At 42.1% G+C, this 21,707-nt stretch overlaps 2 protein-coding genes across 2 annotated transcripts; one reads left to right on the top strand and one right to left on the bottom strand.

Annotated features, from left to right (window-relative positions):
- The first annotated feature begins 7 nt into the window (after positions 1–7).
- Positions 8–1,495, top strand: LOC134162480 (ubiquinol-cytochrome-c reductase complex assembly factor 6). The gene is given in 3 exon segments (XM_062616339.1): positions 8–125; positions 1,226–1,288; positions 1,290–1,495. Coding segments are annotated over 3 exon segments (342 nt in total). The 5' UTR covers positions 8–17; the 3' UTR covers positions 1,461–1,495.
- Positions 1,496–5,057: 3,562 nt separating this feature from the next.
- On the bottom strand, positions 5,058–14,483 carry HSP90B1 (heat shock protein 90 beta family member 1). The gene is made up of 18 exons (XM_062616343.1): positions 14,327–14,483; positions 13,704–13,803; positions 12,913–13,054; positions 12,720–12,836; positions 11,999–12,330; positions 11,104–11,215; positions 10,304–10,420; positions 9,593–9,709; positions 8,783–8,920; positions 8,619–8,696; positions 8,463–8,528; positions 7,939–8,208; positions 7,458–7,703; positions 7,090–7,226; positions 6,608–6,686; positions 6,353–6,508; positions 5,723–5,821; positions 5,058–5,330 (listed from the first exon to the last, which is right to left on the bottom strand). Exons 1-18 carry the CDS (start codon positions 14,373–14,375, stop codon positions 5,301–5,303), a joined length of 2,385 nt encoding a protein of 794 aa, XP_062472327.1. The 5' UTR covers positions 14,376–14,483; the 3' UTR covers positions 5,058–5,300.
- Positions 14,484–21,707: the final 7,224 nt, after the last annotated feature.

A 21,707-nucleotide genomic window follows, 5' to 3' on the forward strand; every position in this document is an offset into this window, starting at 1 on the left:
CGGCGAGCCGTGCGGTTATGCCCGCCGGAGTGCCGTGGCCCACCTACTTGAAGGCGCTGACGGCCAGCCTGCTGGCCATGTTCGCGGGCGCCGAGGTGGTGCACAGGTACTACCGGCCCGACCTTGTGAGTGCCCGCGGGGCCGGCTGCGTTACGTGAGCCTGTCGGCGGGGTGGTGGGGCTCCTGGGGGAGAGGGTTTGGCCTCAGGGCGCAAAGCGGAGCAGCGGTCGGGGCGTCCCTGCGCAGCTGCCTTCCGGCTAGGGACATGGTGCTGTTAACAGGAGAGCGGAGCTGGCTGCTGCGGGGAGCCGGGGTTTGGGAACAGCGCGCAGAAGTGGCGAGAAGGGCCCATACCAGGCTTTAAACAGGCTTTCTGTTCCTCCAGGAATGGAAACGATGACCAAAGCTTTGCATTAGAAGCAATGACAGTCAAAACTGTCAACGTTACAGCCACAGAGCTCGGCTCCAACTGAGCTCAGTCACTGGGGATATCAGTGGTTAGTTTGGTCTTTCGGAGACCGTTTAGCCTGTAAGCCTGGTCTCACTCTCTTGTGCTTGTATACTTTGCTTTTTAAAAACACTGTGCTGGATTCAAGTTAGAGAAAGGTTAAAAATGACCATGCTTGAGCTGCCACATGAAAGTTTACGCAGTGAGGCTCAAGTCATTGATGTGAAAGTATTTATGTATTTTAATACTATCCACTGTGGCCTTCATAGGTGTATGTATTCAGAATGATCTAATGATCTACACTGGTTTCAAGTAGCACACATTTTGAGGAGATACAGGTCTTGAAACAGCATCTGGCATCTTTTCCTTCTTTTAAATTTCATCTCCAGTTTTGGTGCTTGAATTTCTAAAATAGAGCAATAGAAACAGTAAAACTTTTTCTTCTGTCACCAAGAACCTGTGTGGAAGCTGCAGCTGTAGTAGACATCCCAACCAAACTTACTTTCTTAAATGGCAGAAAGCTTTGTTCTTTCAAAACAAACTCTCCATTCCTTCTTTTTGTACCTTTCAAATCATTTTTGCTACTTTAAAAGTCAAATTATAAAAAAGGGTATAGGTTGACTTTTAAGATGTTTTGCGTGTAAGAATTAGTACTGTGCTCAAAAAAGAGGGCAGTGTAATCACAACTTAGCTGTAGTGCTTTCACAGAGTGTGCTGATTTACTGCTTTGTGAGTTCAGTTTCTGCCACCGTGCTGATGTCTTCCTGTTTTGAACAGAGCATCCCTGAAGTACCTCCTAAGCCTGGGGAACTGCAAACAGAACTGTTGGGTCTAAAAAGCAAGATCAAGTGATGTTCAGACTTCACAACAGCGAGCAGACTTTACTTGCGCTATGAAAACCAGAACTGATAAAACACTTGGTCAGCTGCCTCAACTGCAGAAATCTATGTGTGAAATACTGTACTCCTTTCATAATTTTTTGTTTCCTTTAAACAGTTACAGGCAGTGGTAAAAATAAATGTACAGCAAATACTGTTGTTGCAAGTCTGGTTAGTTGTATGCCAAAACACTTATGATTTCATCTTGATTGCGGTATAATGTATCCTTCAGAATAGAAGATGCAAACTCATGGTGGCAAGTCTGAGGGAATCTGAAACTTTTCAGCTGATTCACAAGCACAGGATGTTTATAATATATTGAAAACTCAGGTTTTTATGGCCTCTCATTAGCCTCAATAAGCTCTGCTGTTCATCTGCAGTAGAACCCTGCTTACCTGTTGGCATTTCCCCCTTGTAAAACTGAGTAGTACTGGATGTAACCCAGAATGTAATGCAGTGAACAACAGCAGGTACAGATCAGATTCCTTATGGCAGCACTTTTTGCACTGGCCTCTTCTTTGTGCTGGCTAACTGCCCTAACAAAGTTAACATTGGTGTTCTGTCTGTATCACTGACAGGAAATCTACTTTGGTCTGCTGTAAGGCTGGGGAGGATCTTACAACATGGTTGTGTTAAAAGGGGGTGAATACACACAGATTACACTGAAATTGTGTACAGTTGTACTCCACTGGAACATATTCCTCCATTTATGACTGACTGACAGCTGTAAATATAGTGCAGGTTTACCTTTCAGTCCTGAAATAGGATTGCCACAAAACTCCCACAACAGGAACTTGAGAAGACACACAAGGTCATAGATACAGAGTTATACAAGGACGGTACAACCTGTGCTTGAGTGGTATGCTGGTGAAGGATGGGGATTGCTTTCCTTGAGCAAGGCACATGCTCAGGTTTAACTCAGGAAAGAAAACCACAGTCTGACAAATTGCCCATTAAGGAAACAAAAAAGCTCCAAATTTCTAGTGGCAAAATACCTATACACTCTTTTAATAGCAGAGGGATACAGCAACAATCGCTGACAGGGCTACTTGTACACCTGTTACAGCTGTGAAGCTGTTAGTTTATTTGTGTTTAAAGTTGGAGTGGCTTTCCTAAGAAGAAAGGTTTGCTCCCACAGACTTCTGCGACTATTCGTTAACCTACAGAAGGAACTGAACGAGAACCTTTCCCCTTCTTATCTGCCCATACCTGCATTACTGTATGACAGGTTTGCTCTCTCACCCTTATCAGTGACTGCAGTCACTAATAAAAAGGCCCCAGAGTAAACCCCAGCTGCTAAGCCCAAAGAAATCAAGCACTGAGAACATCTTGCCAGTCCAGGGTCTTTTCTGGTGAAACTTTTCCGTTCACAGTTCCCAAGCAAAACTAAGTTGTTTTGCTGTGTCCTCAGCATAAGTTTATTGAGACAAAATTGAGTAGTTCAGCAATGTTTTGTTCCTGTTCTAACTACATCAACAACAGCAGTTTTTCAGATACCCCTTTAAAAAGCCAGGTTTCACCAACCATTATCCTGCTACTCAAGTATTTTGCAGGGTATGTCATTGTGGTGTTGATTTCTGACCTGCTTTTCTAAAGGCTGCAGAGGGAGGTTACTAATTGTGATATGCTGGGGTTTCTAAATAGATCTTGCTGCTGATGGCAAGTGAGCAACAGGGAGCATGTTTTACCCCAGCCTTCTCTAACATTAAGGGAACTGGTGCCCATTTGGAACAAAGCTGACCATGCAAGTGAGGTGACAACCCCAGAATTGGTGACTGCAGCACTGAGAGAGCCTGAGGGTGACTGGGAAACACTTCTGGCATTGACCACTTTGCTTCACAGAGCTGACCCAAAAAGCAAGCTTACAACTGCAGTTTGTGCTTATTAATAGCAAACACGTCTCAGTCCAGGGCCAAGGAAGCAGCTGGACCACTGCATATTGTACATTACAGAATCAGCTGAGGAACACAAAGTGCAAAGCACGACTCTCATGTGTGTTCTTTATTATTTCTGAAATTGGGTATGTTATCCTAAAACCAATCAAGGCAGCAAGAACTTCAGCTGCTCAAGTCTACAAGTAACAGGTTAAGAACAGTATAGCAAGCAACCCTATGCTTCCAATACACCGCTTTGTTAGCTGTGAAAACTCTCCTAACCATGCAGGAGACACATGCTGTATTTGCTACTCAGGCTGGTCAAAGGAAGGGTATGCATTGATAATATTGAGAAGTGCGTTAGTAAACTGATACTTTAGGAAGTACGAAATCAAAATCTCAGCAGCAGTTGATTACTACAGAGCACAAAAGTTGCACTGCCATAGTAAGAGAACCATGCTTTAAGAAGAAATGGTGCACGTGCCCAATAACTAGCAAAGGACTGCTGTTGAAGTCACTGTTGCTACTTAACTACACTCTAGGGGTAGAATACTGTCCACATGCCCTAACAATAAAAGGCTCTTGGGTACATCTAAGATACTACCACAGCAAGCAAAACCCAAAGCTATCCCAAACTCGCTAAAAAAAAAAACAACAAACAACAAAACCCAAAACTCAGCTCCCCTTCCTTGAACTCTCAGGCATCATACTTCAGTAAAGCCAACATCTCTGTAAAAACCTTAACGCAATAACCACACTGATACATGGCATTTGTGTTTATTGCATGGGAACAGTATTTGGGTGATACAGGAGAACCCTGGTAAAGTAAATGGAAAGCAACTCCTTCACGTCAGTGTTCAGTACCCTCACCTAATTTGGAACAGTGTATTTTGCTTCAGATTGCAGAACAGCCAACTTCACAAAACTTATGTTAACGAAGAGTGTTTCTTCAGTGAAGTCACTGTACAGAACTACTACTCCTACATAGTTCTTCCAGAGCAAGGCAAAAATACCACAAACAAAACACTTGAGCATAAACACTTTCTACCAACCACATGAAGGTGTTTCAAAGTAGAGGCACAAGTAAGAAAATGTAGTGCTTCACCCAAACACCACATAAAGCCAACATAATGAATAGAAGAAAAAGCAGTGCCTCCAGTTTAACCTGTCTACATTACCATTTGGTATCAACTGATTTAGTCTGAGTGACAGTTAAGTACCTAAAGAACTTTGTCAAGAAACACAGAACAGGAGTGAAAGTTTAGGAACAACAGCATTAAAGGAGTTAACAACTGTAAGAGATCAGTTTCTAACTTAAAAAATGTGGAAAGCGGCACTGCTGTATCTACAAGTCAAAGGCAGGGCTACCAAATACCATGGAGGACAGTGTATGCCCACAGGCAGTAAACCACTGCAGGCTGTTCATGTATTTAGTGGAAGGAAATGTCTTTTTTTGCTCCTTGTCACAGCTGTAATAATACCCCTGCCTATTCTGTAAGTGGAGTCAAGTCACACCTAGTCCAGTGCAAGCTGGCAGGACACCAGTTCCAATGCCATTTATAAATGCCCTATATCATCTTCCTTAAGATGGCAGTAGACACAGCTTCTTGAATACTTACTTCAACTATGAATTTAAAGTACAGCTCTCAACATACCACTTACATTTTGGCTAAACAGCACAGCAGGTTTGTTAAACCAAAACCTAACCACAGTTACAGTTAAGTGTGGCTGTGCCAGTGTGGACAGGCACAAGGACTGCAAACTGCCTGTTGTACAAAGGACCTGAACACTCAAGGCAATCCCTTTGTTTCTTTGTGCTAGCGCACAAGATGAATTATGTATAAATTTTAGAGTTAGTGGTGTTTGGGATCATTTTATTTTGTACATGACAAGATTTTACACCAAGTCAGTTAAATAATACAAATTTACATTCATGAGGAATGTTTTTAGAAAAGTGAACTTAAAAAAAAAAATCCTCCTTCACCCTTAAACCCCATTACCATCCCTCAACATCTTGCAGTGGAAAAAACCACAACAATCTAATTCACATTCCCTCTTTCCCTCTTAACCCCCCAATGCAGGACAGTAGTTGAGTGGAGCTTACAGTTCATCTTTCACATCTGTGGATTCCTGTGAAGACAAGAAGAGAGTAAGAATCAGTTTCTGAAGGTGGAAAAGGTTACAAAAGCTGTCCCACAAGAACTGAACCTAACTATTGCTGATGCTTTTGCAAAGCACTCATACAACTTTTTGAGGTATTAAAGTCAAACTTCTGTTCAAATGATGGCATGTTAAGACTTTGCTATCAAAAGAAAAATACTTTTTCAGTGTGCTCAAATGTAGACCTAGCAGCAGACCTAGTCATTTGTGCTGCAGGTTTTTTTCCCCCTCCAAGAAAAGCTTGGAACACCTCACAGTAAGGACTAGTGTAATGAAAGGTAAAATGAGCACCATTTGTTGCCAGGCAGCACCATGAACAAAACCACACAAATATAAGTAGGAAGTCAAACTACAGACCGTACCTTCTGTGTTTCACTGTCTTCAGCATCAGCATCAACCTCCTCTTCATCTTGCTCTGTCTCCTCAGCTGCATCTTCAGGCTCCTCAGGTTCCTCCTCCACCTGTAGGAAGGTCACAAGCAATTTGCTTTATTTGCTTAGAATACTTAGTTGTTCACTAGCTAAATACAGGCTATGGAAGTATTCACTATCAATTCCTAACACTTGTCCTAAGCTACTTGAAGGAGAAAGCAGAATCTTTTTAGCATAGACACATTAATCATGCCTCCTCTTCCAAGACACCCAGCATAAGTTCTTGCACAGCATTATGAGAACCCGTATTACTTATACCCACTTACTAATTTATCCATTATGTGACAGGCACATATGCCTTTGGCCCCTAATTTACTCCCATAGAAAAATCACTTAGTTAAGGACAATACTCAAGAAGCATCATAAGAAAGCAGAATCCCAAAGAAATATAAAAGGGTGGAAAAGAGGACAGGAGCATTGACTACAGACTCTAGTTTCCCACCCATATACTTGCACTAGGCTCCTGGTGGCCCTCTTAAGTGTAGGAAGCCAGATGCATTTCATTTTATGCAAGTCTATCAATTAGTCAATTATCAAGCCCCAAGCTGAAGACAAACTAACCTTTGCATCCAGGTCAATGTTTAAACTTAAACGAAGCATCCTTTCTATTCTGTCTCCATATTCTTTGGTGTCTGGTAACATATATCCTGATCTCAAAGTTGCAGTTTCAAACAATACCACTGCAAGATCTGAAACTGTTTTGTCGTCTTCATTTTCCTAATGCAGAAGAGCATTTAAAACAAAAAGAAAAGCAGAACTGTTAGCCGGGTTGTATGCAGCCAAGTAGTCAATATTCCACTACTGTTATTTATTTACCTTGACTCGCCTCAGCATGTCCTTGATCAGTGGATGCCTGGGATTAATTTCAAATGTCTTCTTTTGGCTAGCATAGTAACTGAAAAGAACAGAAGTACATTAGTAAATTTTCAAGTACAGGACCCAGCTACATCTTTAAACCCCTGAATACCAATTACAGCCACAGTAAGCATATTCCTCCCCCTGCTCCACTTTAATAGTAGCTCAACTCTAAAAAAGCATTCCGATTACTAAGAAACTTCATCTTTTGTCACAAAGTTACAGATATAGCAAATGCCACTGATGAGTCTTGCTCACAAGGCAGTTTCACATATTTGGCTTCAAAATATGCAGGTAAGACTATGAGGGAGACCACAACTCCGTTGTAAGCGACCTTAAAAATATGAAGGATCATCTAAACTAGATGGAAGCTTGTTGTGCCCACACTAAGCACGGGAGGTCAACTACAGTTCATGTCTACTGCTATGTAACCGAAAGCTTACTTTGTAGATATATCTTTCCCAGTTTGGTAAGCCTGAGCCTTCATGATTCTTTCCATGTTACCAGACCATCCATACTGACTAGCCACAAGAGCACAGGGAGACTGGGTTAAACGTTGAGATAGCACAGCTTTTTCGATCTGTAGGAAAAAAACCCAGCTTTAATGTTAGTTCACAGAACTAGTAGCTTATACAGGGACTAAAGGAGGTTAACTCAGAGCCTTCAGAAAATGCTGATATTTCAAAAGATGACATTCTAATCCTTATTTTCTTGAAATAAACACGATCAAACATGTATTTATTCATAAAAAGAAAGGCCACTCTCAAGTGGCCTCTTACAACTAAGCATTACATACAACGTAACATTTTACCTTGTCTTTTAGAGCTTTGTCCTTCATCCAGTTTAAGAGCGGTTCAAATTCCTTTTCCAAGGCTTCCCGACTCTCCTTAGACTTCTCACTTTCTTCAAACTTAACTCCTTCTTTAGCTACATTCTGAAACCTCTTGCCATCAAATTCTGGCAGAGCCTGAATACAGTATTCATCTACTGGTTCAGTAAGATAAATCACTTCATAACCCTTTTTCAGAAGGCGTTCAACAAATGGTGAAGACTCAGCCTAAGACAAAAAAAAAAAAATAGATCAGATGCCAGTTTAATTGCACTGGTACCAGCAGCTTCTGATGCCTGTACAGCTATTTGACAGAAGCTGGTACAAGGAAAACTGAACTGCAGTAGTAACACATGCATGGAGTGTTCGCATTTACAGAGAATGCAGAGTTCACAATGTTCATGGTACTACTGTAGCTAGAAGCTGTATTATTTTTTCCTTTCCTTCTTCCACATTCACATACCTCCTTCCTGCTGGCACCTGCCATGAAGTAAATTTTATCTTGCTTCTCTTTCATTCTTTCCACATACTGGTCAAGGCTTGTGAGGTTGCTTTCATGATGAGAAGACTGGAAGCGAAGAAGTTTAGCCAGTCGTGTACGATTGGAGTGATCCTCAATAACTCCAAGCTTTACATTAGTACCAAACTCTTTCCAGAATGTGTCATTGTATTTTTCTTCAGCAATTTTCTTTATCATGTCAAGAGTTTTGCGAACAAGTTTTTTTCTGATCACCTAAAAAAGCAGCAATACCAAGTTACAACAATAAGCACTTGGAAGAACCCTCACTCAATTCACCCTACTGCAACAAATGGATTCAAGACACTTGGTGTCCCCAGTTTGAAGCAAACACAAAGAGTTTGAAACCAGCAATTTGTGGGTTTCCTATACTTTACTTTATATACATTATAACATAAAATCAATCAAGCCATCATTCTTCTAAATCTTTGTCATGTTACAATGAAAGAATGCAAGATCAATTAGCTTACCTTTAACAATTTATGCTGCTGAAGTGTTTCACGAGATACATTCAAAGGAAGATCATCAGAATCCACCTAATTGAGGAAAAAGCTTTGTAAGTATAGCTAACAGTAGCTGAAGACAGAAAAAAATAATAAAATGCAAGTAAGACTCGTGATACTTACAACACCCTTAACGAAGTTAAGATACTTGGGCATCATGTCATGGAAGTCATCAGTGATGAACACTCTTCGAACATACAGCTGAATTACAGGAGGAAACAGTAGCCAGGTTAAAGTTTCATGGTTTTTAAGACATGAAAACATACCCACACGCTTGCTTATCCTACCTTAATGAAATCACTTTTTTTGGATCCATATTCATCAAACAGGCCACGTGGAGCAGAATTAGGAACAAACAAGATAGATTTGAAAGTTACTTCCCCTTCAGCAGTGAAGTGGATGTAAGCCATTGGGTCATCGTGTTCCTGTGAAGACAGAATTCTTATAGTTGATATGGGAAAAATCAGAGTTAATACATTTCCAGGAAAAACAAAAGTCTGCCAAATAAGTGCAATTATTTCACAATTAACCTATCTAGCAATAGTATGGTTATTATGGACACAGAAAGTTCCAGATTAGCGGAGTTACTCACATAGCACTAACCTTCCGCAAGACATAGGTTTTTATTTCTTGCCCTTTTTTTTCTTAGCTTGTTAAGTTTTAACAAGCCAACCACCAACAGCACAGTAACCAATACAGTATTATCACAGCAGATAAGAGACTCCCAAGGCAGCATTACATCACATTTACACATACACATCATTTCTAGAAAGCTGTATCTCTTTCTTCTGTCATGTACAACACAAACACTACCACTCTCAGACTGAATAAGAATTTCACTGTCAGCATTTGAAAGGATTGGTAAGCTCCATATGAGCTAGAACATACTACTTCTTAAACCTAAGCCACTCAACACTTGGGTGGGTAGTACCATGTCTCTGGAAAGAATATTAACTCCTGACTCAAATGCTGTTCCCTCCTAGGCACTCCACAATTCAGTCTACCTACTGACAGCAGTTACTTCTTCAGAAATAGCTCATCCTGTAAGCCTTCAGTTTTGTTTATACTTTGGAACAATCTTGAGGCTCAGAGCTTACCTTGGAAAAGGTTTTGTAAAAAGCTTTGTATTCATCTTCTTCAACTTCTTTAGACGGTCTCTGCCAGATTGGTTTTATGTCATTCATGAGCTCCCAGTCCCAGACAGTCTTTTCAACCTAGGCATGTGAACATAGTAGTTCATAAAAACTCAGTCTTCTGGTTAAGTCAAAGACACTCCACTGAGGCTACAATGTCACTGAGGCAATGTAATACAACAGCATGTCAAAAATACATGCTCTAATTTACAAAAGAAGTGGACATTCTCATTCAAATATACACATTAGTGTAACACATGAAAACAAAACTCATGTTCACTAGAGTGTGTCCTATGTACACTGAACACATTCACTGAGTATCAGTATTTCTATTCTACTGCCATTCCAAAATAAGCTTTCCAACAGTGTGCTCAATTTAAATTGGTCAACAGTGTCAGATTACTGGAGTCCACTGCTGTTCATGTATTTATAGTTAGACCAGGGACCACTGCCTCACAAGGCAAATAACGCTGCCAAGTGCCAGTCATTTGCCTGATTTCAACTAAGTCTGTTTTGCTTATGATGTTCTTTACTGACAAGGTATCTAACTGCACTCAAAACAGGAATTGCTGTTTGAAAGCATACACATGCTACTGAAATGTATCTGGAAGCCTATCTGTGAAAGTTACTGAGCTACCTGACATGAGCTGCAAAACAAAGTCTGACAATGCTCACCTTCTTAGTCTTTGGTTTCTTTTCTTCTTCCTCTTCTTCAACTGCAGCTTCATCATCATCTGTTTCTTCTTTCTCCTTTGCTTCCTCCTCTTCAATGGGTTCTTCAACAGTCTCTGTCTAAAGAGACAACTGAGAGTGAGGACTTGGACTGCTTGGCTTCCTACGAGGTATGCTCTAGGATCCTCTCAAACAGCTTAATCTCTCAGAGTGCTAGTTTAACTTATGCTGTTTGCCTGTTGCAAGCGTTTCTCTATAGGTAACTATGGTTTTTAGCTGTATTTTTCATGAATACATGCTCTCCTTCAATACACTGGGATGTCACTGTACTCAAGTTTTTTATAACTTTACATTTAGCTTTACACATAATGCTCATCAGAGGCTTTGGTGATATAACTTAGTGCTACACTGAGAAAACATCAGAAAAGCAGGCCTAATAGTTAAGATGCTACCCTTCTTTTAGGACACCTAACCATGGCCCTGCTTGAGAGCTTACCAGAGCTTCCAGCTACCAAAGCCAGTGGAAGAAAGATCTTTTTAGTGATTCATACAGTCTTTTTCCTTTGCTAAAGTTCTTTGAGTCAGAATAAAAGCAAGTTCATTGGAAATTAGTAATTTTAGCAATACAGTAACTTTCAGCAAGTAACTAACTAGTTACACTAGCCAAAAGGGTCAGGAACAGAAATCTTTTGGAAATTAAACCAAGCAAATTCTATATCATTCTCTCATCCTTCCTGAAAGATCTGGCCAGAGTTTTCACAACCAAAGGTCATACTCTACAGTGATCTGTTAAATATACTTACCTTGCTGCTCCACACATATATGGGGAAGTTTATGAACTGTGAGTATTTCTTTACTAGATTCTTAACAGTATCCAGCTCAAGATAATCAGATGCTTCCTCCTTCAAAACAAGGCTAAAGAAAATGAGAAAAGGTTTAATTAAAGTGCTGGACAAGTATTTTAAAGTAATTTTACAGGAAGAGCTGCATCTTCTTTTGCAGCTGTAGAGATTCAAATTTAGTGAAGTGAGCCTTTATTACTTAAGCTCAAAGTGATTCTTAAAAACCAGAATACCTACTGAACTGCTCCAAGAAGAAAGGGTTGTTTCCAACAACTGGGACAGACAGTGACCAGGAGTTTAAATGAAAACCTCAGAACACTGATACTTAGCAGGAGGTTAATGCATTCTTACTAGCTCTACTTGGAACTAGAGCACCAAGATGAACTTCTTCATGCTAAGTGCCTTCTTCAGGAAGAAGTCATCTGAACGCTGACTAAATAAACCAATCTGCTCATGAAAGCCATGAAAACAGGCCTGTCAAACTATCTCCAGTTTAAGATTTGCATCAGATCAGTTCCACTGGTATATAAGCAGCAGCCAGTTTCCCAGAGGAAGCTCTACAGCCTTATATAGGTTTCAAAGGGTCACAATGGTGCGAGGAACCAAATGAGTATGCAGGCAGCTGAACTGTCTGGAATTACTTGCTGACAGTTGTCAAGATGCTCATGGTTCTCCTGGTTTATCTAATGGAATATGAACTGTATTTATTTTGGATGTTCTATTACACTGAAAAAAGCTGTATTAGAAGAAGCAAATGATGTATTAGAGTCACAATTCTAAAATAATCCACATATTCCAATAAGCAAAACACACCAAGACTTTTTTTCTTTTAACTCCAAAGTATTTTACTACTTACGTTATGGTTGTGCCACGTCCTAAAGTGTTTCCTCTTGGGTCATCAATCACAGAGAATTCATTTGAATCAGATTCCCAAATATGTTGAGTATCATTGTTGTGTTTTGATGTGACAATAACTCTGTCTGCTACTAAGAAAGCAGAGTAAAAGCCAACACCAAACTGGCCAATTAACTCAGATGTTGACTGGCTATCATCCTGCATTTCATTCATCTTGTTTAAGAATTCACTTGTACCAGACTTTGCAATGGTACCCAGGTTTTTAACCAACTCCTCTTTTGTCATGCCAATACCCGTATCTGTAACATGAAGCATGTTCTTCTCTTTGTCACACTGGAAAAAAAATAAGTAAAAAAGATGCAGTATTAACTTCATTTTGAATTTTAATACCTAATAAGGTGCCACAGAAAAAGTATTAAGCAGAATAGCAGCTATTCACTTTCATGCCTGGCTACAATAAAATCAAATATGCAGTAACTACAGGAGTGAAGTAAATCTACTTTGCAGTATTTCAATACCTCAGTTACTCCTCATAGAAACAGAAATGTATTTTCACCAGTAAAGAATAGTACTTGACAAAGTCAATTGCGAAGGTCCTGATGTGGTCCTAGTTTCTATTTGCATCAGTATTAAGCCAGAAAATTGCATTTTATGATCCACTATCTTTTTACATTCTTCCCACTGCTCCTCTGTAAGAGAGGATTGTTCCTAATGCTTCTTACCTTGATTTTGACAGTAAGTTCCTCATTACCAGCCAGAGCATTTTCATCAGTTAAGGATATTAACCGTATCTTATCTAAAGCATCCGAAGCATTTGAAATAAGTTCCCTGAGGAAAATCTGAAACAGAAATCAGCGCTCAGATTTCTAGAACACACACAAAGATTTCTAGCATGTTCTATTCAAAGGCACTAACCTCTTTATTTTTATACAAAGAATTGATAATAAGTTTCATCATTCTGTTGACTTCTGCTTGAAATGCAAACTTCTCAGATTTTTCTCGGATTTCTTTGATCTGGGATGCATTTAGGCCATCTAGTTGGATAGCTTCTTCCTCTCTGTTACGACAAGGAAAACCTGTCAAGTAGTCTTGCCTATAAAGAGTGTCGCTAATTTTATCATCCAGCAACAGCAATAATAGTGTAATTACAACAATACTAAGACTCTTGATCACTGCCATAGCCCAAAAGTAATACTATCAAATAGGTGCAGGAATAGCTATCCTCAACTGCACCACCTTAATTTAAAACTTAAGTGAAAATCCATGCTTCCAAGAAAGACTTTGTTTTCCCTAAAAAAGAAATTCAGGAAGAAACACAGGTATGTTAAAACCACTGTAATCCTCAGCATGTGGATCTCACAGGAGATGAGACGGTTCATGAGCATAGAACTATTTCATCAGCAGGCACTGAAATGACTATTTACCATATGCAGGAGAAAATCCCTATGAATATATTGTGGTTTATGTTAGCTACTGATATTAGTCAAAACCAACTTGAATATTTCTGAATCTGAAGTTCTCAGACTCACTTCTGTTTAGAAGGATTCAGTCATTTAAGTGACTAGGTCTCTCTTTTGCATGGCATTTCTCCCTTCTCCCCTCATTTCTGAGGCTTTAGGCATTACTGATGCGCGAATTGACCCTTCAAAAGCAATGGAAAGTCTTAGCGTTTCAGAAGTAACTTACCCAGAACCCCAGGTACTAACCTCTGCACAACTTCATCATCTGTTCGGGACCCTTCTCTGCTTTTACCCAAGTCATCTTCCACGGTCCCCTCTACATCCACTTCTTCAGCTCTAACCGATACTGGGAAAACATGGAATCCAACCTTAAGAAGCTGATCGCCACTACACACTACTGAACTTCTCCACTTATCATCCCCATAGTTTTCGCCTCAGTCCTGCCCCTTTTATTCTACTCCCTGAAAAAAGTTCAATCCAACCGGAGACAGCCCAACGGTGTAAAAAGACAAACCCTTCCCCCCACTTCCCACCCGTGGCCGCGCATGAGCAGCATTACAGAGGCCGGCCCCCTCTCCCTGCCACCCCAGTCAGCGGAAAGAGGTGCTGGCAGCAGCCTGGGGAGAGCATAGCAGGAGACTGAGCGCCGCTCTCGGGGAGAGCGGCGGAGACGGCAAAGAGGGGAGCCCCCGCCCCTCAGACACCAAGGGCCCCACCGCGCTTCTCGTGGGCCCCCATCTCCCTTACCCTAGGGAAACAGTGGGGGAGTGCGTGGAGAGGTGTGGGGGGGAACTACTGGCCGACCCCCAGCCTCTCCCCGCCCCCAGCCACCGCTCGCCAGAAGCTTCTAGAAGTCCGCGGGCACTCACCGGCCAGGAGCAGCGTACACGCCAGAACGAGTCCCCACAGCGGCTTCATAGCGACGTGGGCTGCGGTCGCACACGAAAACGACCCCCAGCGCCCGTACCTCGCGCTCCTGCCCCGCCGCCAACCGGCCGCCGCCGCTGAGCCTGCTGGAGCGGCCGCGGCCCTCCCGCCTCCGCCTTATAAATGCGGGGCGCTGGAGGGTGGGGGCCGCCGCTCCGCCGCTGACAAATCGGAGCGTACCACGCCAAAGATACAGCCAATGGGGAGTCTGGAAGGGAAGGGCCTGCTGCTATCACCGCCAATCACGGCTTTCCATGTGCGGTTTCCTGCGGACAGAGCGTGGCCGGCGCCGATTGGCCAGGCGGAGGGGCAATGGGCCAATCGTTTCCGCGGAGGGGTTTAACCGGCACGGCCTACCTTTAGGTTTTAGTGAGTAAACCGTTAACGTTTAACGGTGAGGCCGCGAGGGCCGGAGCCGCTGCGGCCAAGCCCGGGAGCGGTAACGGGAGTATCCACATGGGAGGCCAGCTCTGACCACTTCCGGGGGCACCCGGGATGTTTACCGCGGGGAGGGTTGCTATGGCAACAGGCGCTTCCCGTTATGGCGGTCCCCGCCAAACCACCAGGGCACTAAAGAAGAGCAAAATGTTATGAGAGGCGCAAACATATACAGAGCTGCGGAGTAGCGCCAGGTTTGCCTGCCGGCAGCGAAGGTGCGGCGCCGACTGGCCCCTGCCGTCAGCCCCGGCGGAGGGGATCCGTCCCCCCGGCCCTACGGCAAGCACGGGTGCGCCGCCTTGCATGCCGGGAGTTGTAGTCCGCACCGGCTTTCTCCATGGCGCCCCCTGCTGCGCGGCTTGAGGGGTGTGGGGTTCGGGTGCCGTTAACGGGGACCTCGCTCTCCGCACTGTTCGTTGTCCTTGTCTCCCCGGCTTTGGCTGTCCGCTCCCTTCTGTTGTCTCTGGTGCCTCACACGACCGTGAGGGAGACTGACTGGCTTCAGACCAGCCTCCCCGCGGCCTTGTCTGGGGAGGTGTCGGTATCGATGAAGGAGAAGACAAGCTGGGTGCTCAGCAGGTCTTTTGTGTTTTCCTGTTTTCCAGTGCTCATCTGGGAGATCATCCTCCAGTGAGTTTATTAGCACTCCTCAGCCTACCTTTGGGGCCATTGTTTATCCATTAGCGGCCCTTCACTTCACCTTGTTCCCTCCCCCAGCAGAATGGAGGAAGGAACTGGAGAGTAGAAGTGAGCGAACCTGTGTGCTAGGCTAAAGACAGTTTAACAGGTAAAGCAAAAGTTTTACCTAGATACCTACTTCTCACACAAGCAAAACAAGGAATTCATTCACCACTCCCCGTGGGCAGGCAGGTGTTCAGCCATCCCCAGGAAAGCAGGGCTACATCCTGTGTAATCATTACTTGGGAAGATGAACACCATAACTTCAACCATCAGCCCACTTCCTTCTTCTTCCCCCAGCTTTATATACTGAGCACAATGTCATATGGTCAGCTGGGGTCACAGTTCTGTCTCCTCCCAACTTCTTGTTCACCCCCAGCCTGCTAACTGGTAGGGGGATGTGAGGAGCAGAAAGGGCCTTGATCTGTGTAAGCATTGCTCAATGGTGACTGAAACATCCTTGTGTTACCAAAACTGTTTCCAGCACAAATCCAAACCATAGCACATACCAGCTACTGCAAAGAAAATTAACTCTATCTCAGCCAAAACCAGAAGATAAGGCCAAGATTCGATTGTGACCTATTTAATCATGAAGCTTTTCTGCATGCTTTGCAGTTTCAATAGCTGTTCTTCAGAAGCTGCTGCTTCACTGATCACAAATTCTCAGAGAAATAAGAAGGAAAGTTACTCTCTCAAAATGTATGTGAGAATGACTGTGAAAGATACGTATGAAAGGTCAGGGTTGTAAGTAAAAAACCCATCTGTCAGGTTTTTGCAGACACCTCTGTGAACTCAGAATTATTTCCTGAAGAGTAGCCTTAATTGAAAATACAATTCAGTTATTTTCATTATTCTAAGCAGAGAAAGCTTGCCTTTTTCTAAAACTCACCTACAAGTGGTTTCAGGATTTGATTTCTTAATTACGTCTATCCTACATGATTCCCAGGGTGATATGTTGCTCTATGACTATGAATAGGCATTTGAGAGACACAGGGATTCAGAGTAAATTTATCTCTTGTAGAATTGTTGCTTTTATAGGTTTTTATGGCAGTTCTGGTTCAGCAGTCATTTTGCTGGCAGTGGGAAAAGTAATTCTTTGTGACAATCTTGTTGAATCATAGTTCTGGAGTAGTAGGAATGCAAACCAATTCTAGTATTGACTATGCTAAACCAACAGAGATTTTAGATTAAGTTTGGTGGAATCCAAATTTTATTGGTTACTTTACTCTTAATGGTTATACAAAGTAGAATGTTGCTTTTGAAGGAGATACAGAACTTGATAAAACTGTGTTTGTGCTTTGAATTTAGTGGTCAGACTGGTAAGAAGTGTAATGTGGTTAGTGGCATTGCTTGCTTTATGTAATTACACTGTTTGCTTTCATGAAAGCCCAGTTGGGTTACCCTGGACAAAAGTGATAGGCAAGAATGAAGCAGCTGAGTACTTACACTCTCACAAAGAAAGTTTAATCTCTTTACAAGGAGGTTAGCAATTGAAGAAAATGTCTTCTTTGAACATTAAGCTTCTCAAAATACTTTAAAACTATGAACATACTGTTAAATACTGTTGTTGATGTTTTAAGCAAATCTGAGTGGAATTTCCACCGAAAAAATATTAATTTCAGCTTAAGTTCTGCTTAAAAAAGGGAGTTTTTAAGACCTTAGTTGCATTGATTACTACTGCCATTCAAGAGAAATCTGAGTATCACCTCTCAAGATTTAATACCAAAGGAAAAGTGTAACTCTTAGGAGCTAATCATTCTTCAGTGACTTAACTACATTAAAGGGTTCTGTAAAGCAATGAGATATACTTTGATGACTGTGTGCATAATGGTTGAAATAGTGTATTTAAGTGCTGTACTTGCTCTCTTAGCTGAAAATTCAGGGGCGTGTGGTGATAAGAGAAACAGAATACAGGTAGCGCCTTCTGCCATGCAAACAGTAAAGCAGGCCCCTCTCCATTCATCTGAATGCAATCTTATCAGCTCATCCATGTGTCTTGTGGGGAAGTCAGCCCACTGAAGCATGCCACATGATTCCAGCTGTAAGCTGTAACTAGCAAGAAGCAATACTTTGCCAGAAATAGCTATAGAGATAAACTGAGAGGAATTTGTATGACCTGACTGTGGGTATTTGACTTAACCAGCTAAATTAGCCCCCTAATCTGACTAGGCTCCATCTGTAATAGAGAGACAGTCACTGTACTAGCTTTGGCATACGACAGATGATTTCCAGAGCTGATTTAACTCTCTAGCCCAGCAAAATGCTCTGTAGTTAAATCAGCTTATATCAGATCCAGGATGCACCATACTAGAGCATGGTAAAGAGCAGTTTATGGCTAGCAGAAGGTGATATCCTGGTTTGATGGTGGTGGGCTCACCCTGGGTTGTCCATTATATAAGTTAAAGACACTGTGCATAGGTGCAATGTAAGGAAGCCATAAAACTAGACAATGAGTTTGCATTGTCAGACTATTGCCTCTTGTAAGACATAGTTGAAATTTGTAACTAATGCAAGTTCCATTTTTGTTCAGGGATAACAAAAATGCTGTAATTTGTGTCACTGCTAAATAGCCAGTTGCTGTCATGCTGTTTTTGATAAAGAAGTGTAAGAGATTTTGAGAATAATTAATGCAGTCTGAATGAGTACCATCTTTCTTACATAATAATGCATTGGAAAGATGAAGACTTACTTCTCTTCATTCTGTAATTTGAGTGCCATTTGCAACAGGAACAGTTTTGACAGAAACAACATCTTACTTGAACTCTGGGAATGGACAGTGGTGGTGAGCTGCTGTCTAAAGAGCTGTTTGAGGGGCTGCAGTGGGGTGTAGGAGTCCTGGATCTGGTTAGACATGAGCCTGCTTTCCAGTTCCCTCTCCTCTGAATCTGTCCTGGACTTTTCGACCTCAACTAAAACAGGCAATAGATATGACAAATGTGGAGCAGAAGGAAAGAGTTTATGAGGTCCAACAGGACTGACTACAAGATAAGAGGGACTATGAAAATATCCACGTGCACAGAAACAGGTACTTCCTGCTGAGATGGATTGCTTATTTCATTGGTTTTTTTTTTGTATCCAAGATTGGAGCAACAGACAAGTTTATCCTGTTGCTATCTGGAGGTTATGGTAGCGGGAATTCACCTCTGAATCCTTTAGGCAGAAGCAAGGTGCTTTGGTGCAAGTGTAACAAACACAATACAGTGTCTGTAAAATAACATGGTATTAGGTGTCATTCATAAACATATGTTTCTAAATACACACCCACCCACCATCCTTTGGTAACCTCTGAGCATGATAGCCTCTTATGAGCATTCTGCAGCTAGCAGAATTTACTTACATACGCACACATTACTCTTAACAATGACACTCAATTGGAATGTTGCTTTTTAGTTGTTACAGTAATATCAGTGCTCTCACTCTACCTATTTTACTTATAATTTCCTGAGAAACAATAGGGAATAAAAACCTGCAAAGCACGTGAAACAACACTGGCACTCCCGCAGACTAGAGCCAGTTAAGCCAGTAGATTAATAGTGAGCTGAGTAACACTGGCAGGAACAGTATGGACTTTTATTGATTTGTTCTCTTGTTCTCTGTTCTTGCCCAGAGTGCATCCACCGTTGGCTGCTGCTGGAGACAAGGTAATGGTCTGATGTGAAGTGGCCATTCTTAGGAACTCCATATGTTTTATACATGCTTCATCAGCTTGAGTGACTGAATGCCTCAGGGCCTGAATGCAGTGGATATGGAACACAGAACCAGATCTACAGGGAGCCATGGGCACTATTGCATTTAGTCAAATCAATCCCCCATCACTCATCACAAAAAGTGGAGCAACTGCCATGAAAGATATTGCAAGTTACCTGTATGTTTTCAACTTTTTCTTTTCCTCACCATTTTCTGATCACCATTTAGGGTCGAGAGAGATATGAGGGTGAATAAATACCCAAAGGAGGGAACAAATTGAATGGAAGTTTCTCTGAGCTTGGATTAATATTTTAATCACTGTGTCGCTGCATAGAAATGCTATGAATACCAGCTGAAGAAGGGCAGCAGTCTCCACTTCAAAAAAAACAAACCAAACCAAACCAAACTTGATCTATTAACTATGCTCTGGGCTTTGTTTATGGACCAAAATTACTCCAGTACGAAAAACGGTGGGAAATTTGTTTTGTGAAGGTCAGGAATGAGCTGGGTTTGTTACTACTTGGCACGATAAGCAGTTGCAGTACCAGAAAAGAGACTTTCAGTACTTGGGAAACTTTAGAATGAAAACTGAGATGCTGACTGAGCTTAGGTAGTTTCAAGGCTAGGTAACTGTTACAGAAGCATTTTGGGGACAACAGTTTTGGACCCATGTGTCTGAAGAGAGATCTAAGGTGAGTTACAGCTTTCTGTGAATTTAACATTCAGAAATTTCCAGGAGGTCCAAAGCATCTTGTAGGATCTTGGTCTGAAATGCCTAACTTTTCAGACACTACACTTGCAGGAGACTTAATTCTTATGCTGATATGCAAATCCTAGGAGGCTGATGAGAGATTCATTGATGTTAGGCACACTACACACGTGATCAGAGCTGGTGTTTAAACATCTACAGGATTGGGGTCTAAATTTTTCCTTCAGCAAGCACTTTTGGTATAAATATTTCTTTCAACAGCAAGACTGTTGTTCACAGCACCATCACAATCACATTAGGAAAAACCCTTATCTGTATCTTTTGCCACATCAGTCTCATACTTCCAGTATGTTTCTTTTTTATTTCTGCTCTGCTCCAAGTTTTGAGGAAAGCATTTGTTCTTCAAGTAATATTGGGTCTTTAGTCAGCTTTATCTTGCTCCTCCTGAGGCTGATGATTGCACTGCAGCTGGCACTGTTAGAGAAACATCAGTAATCTGCCGGGTTTTCCCCTTGTCAAGAAGTTTTGAAGGCTGCAAGTTGGTGTCCCTTGAAGTTTAATGCTCTGTATTCTCATAATAGAGGAACTGACAGATTGGAATGCGTTTTAAGGAGCCTAGAATAAAGGGCAAAATCTGTTAAGATGAAGAATTGTAACTAGAAGAATCTTTGTACGGATAAAATAATCATGTTTTGATCATTATAAAACCCTCCCTGACTCTTCAAATGCTAAAACCTCTGTAAGTTTCAGTATCACTGGAAATCTGCACCTGCAGCAACATATTTCTGTAGCCAAAAATAAAAACTGTATCACAGGGAATATTAGTCTTCTCAAAATAGTTAAGCCTTATTCTAATCTGTAATTACTATTCTCCATGGCCGAATAAAGTCTTAGCTTGACATAGCTGGCCCCCGTGAGTGCACAAACGGTGGCATTTGCTATGAGCAACCTTTGGTTTCACAGCAGCTTCTGCTTGTGATGTGTAACAGCATGTAGAGGGCACATCTGTCAACTGAAGAGGACATGTTGACATCTGCAGCAAAATGGGCACAGAAAACCCGTGCTGTAAAGAATATCCCTTCTGCTCTCCCTGCCCCGAGGATGGACTGAGTATCTCTGGCAGCAGAAGCACTGTTGATAAGGTGCTGTTGACCTTCAGCTGGTGCAGGTCAGCAGGTGTAAGTTGGACTTGGGGAACATAGAGCAGCCACAGCAGCGTAGAGTGTTTGCATAGCGTCACCCAGGTGAGTTGGTATAGCTTCCAGCTTGTTCTTGCGAGCTTTGCAAGCTTACTTATCGCTAAAGTGTATGTTGAAAGTTCTCAGAGTAGAGCCTGTGTCCACAAAGCTGACTGCGTAAATCTGAACATATCATTGGGAAACAGCATTTCTGCACACTGGCACTCATGCTCAAGAACCGAGGCAGCAAGATGCAAAAAGCTTTGAAGACAAGGCATTAAGCTTTAAATAAGGTGTTTTTTTCCACCCACTTCCTTCGAGAAAGAACGGGAGGCTGGAAGGACCAGCTCTGGCTTGGATTTGCTGGGCGAGAGCTCACCCTGGCGGCCTGTGGGGAGCTTGTCCTTTCAAGAGATCACCTCTGCCAGGTCTTTGCGTGCAAGCACGTGCGTTGTTCCTGCTACTTTAGAGAAATACTTCATCATGGTATTCTCATTTTTGCATTGACCTCATGTTAATCCTCATAATGAGACATTAAGACTGGAAAGAGATGTTTCTAAACGTCTATTCTCTGCACATACGTATGTAAGGGCAACGAAGCCAGTGAAGGGCCCAGAGCGTAAGCTTTATGAG

This window comes from Pezoporus occidentalis, unplaced genomic scaffold, assembly GCF_034315485.1.
Source record: "Pezoporus occidentalis ecotype Australia unplaced genomic scaffold, CSIRO_AGI_Poc_V1 ctg19, whole genome shotgun sequence".
Taxonomy (NCBI): Eukaryota; Metazoa; Chordata; class Aves; order Psittaciformes; family Psittacidae; genus Pezoporus; species Pezoporus occidentalis.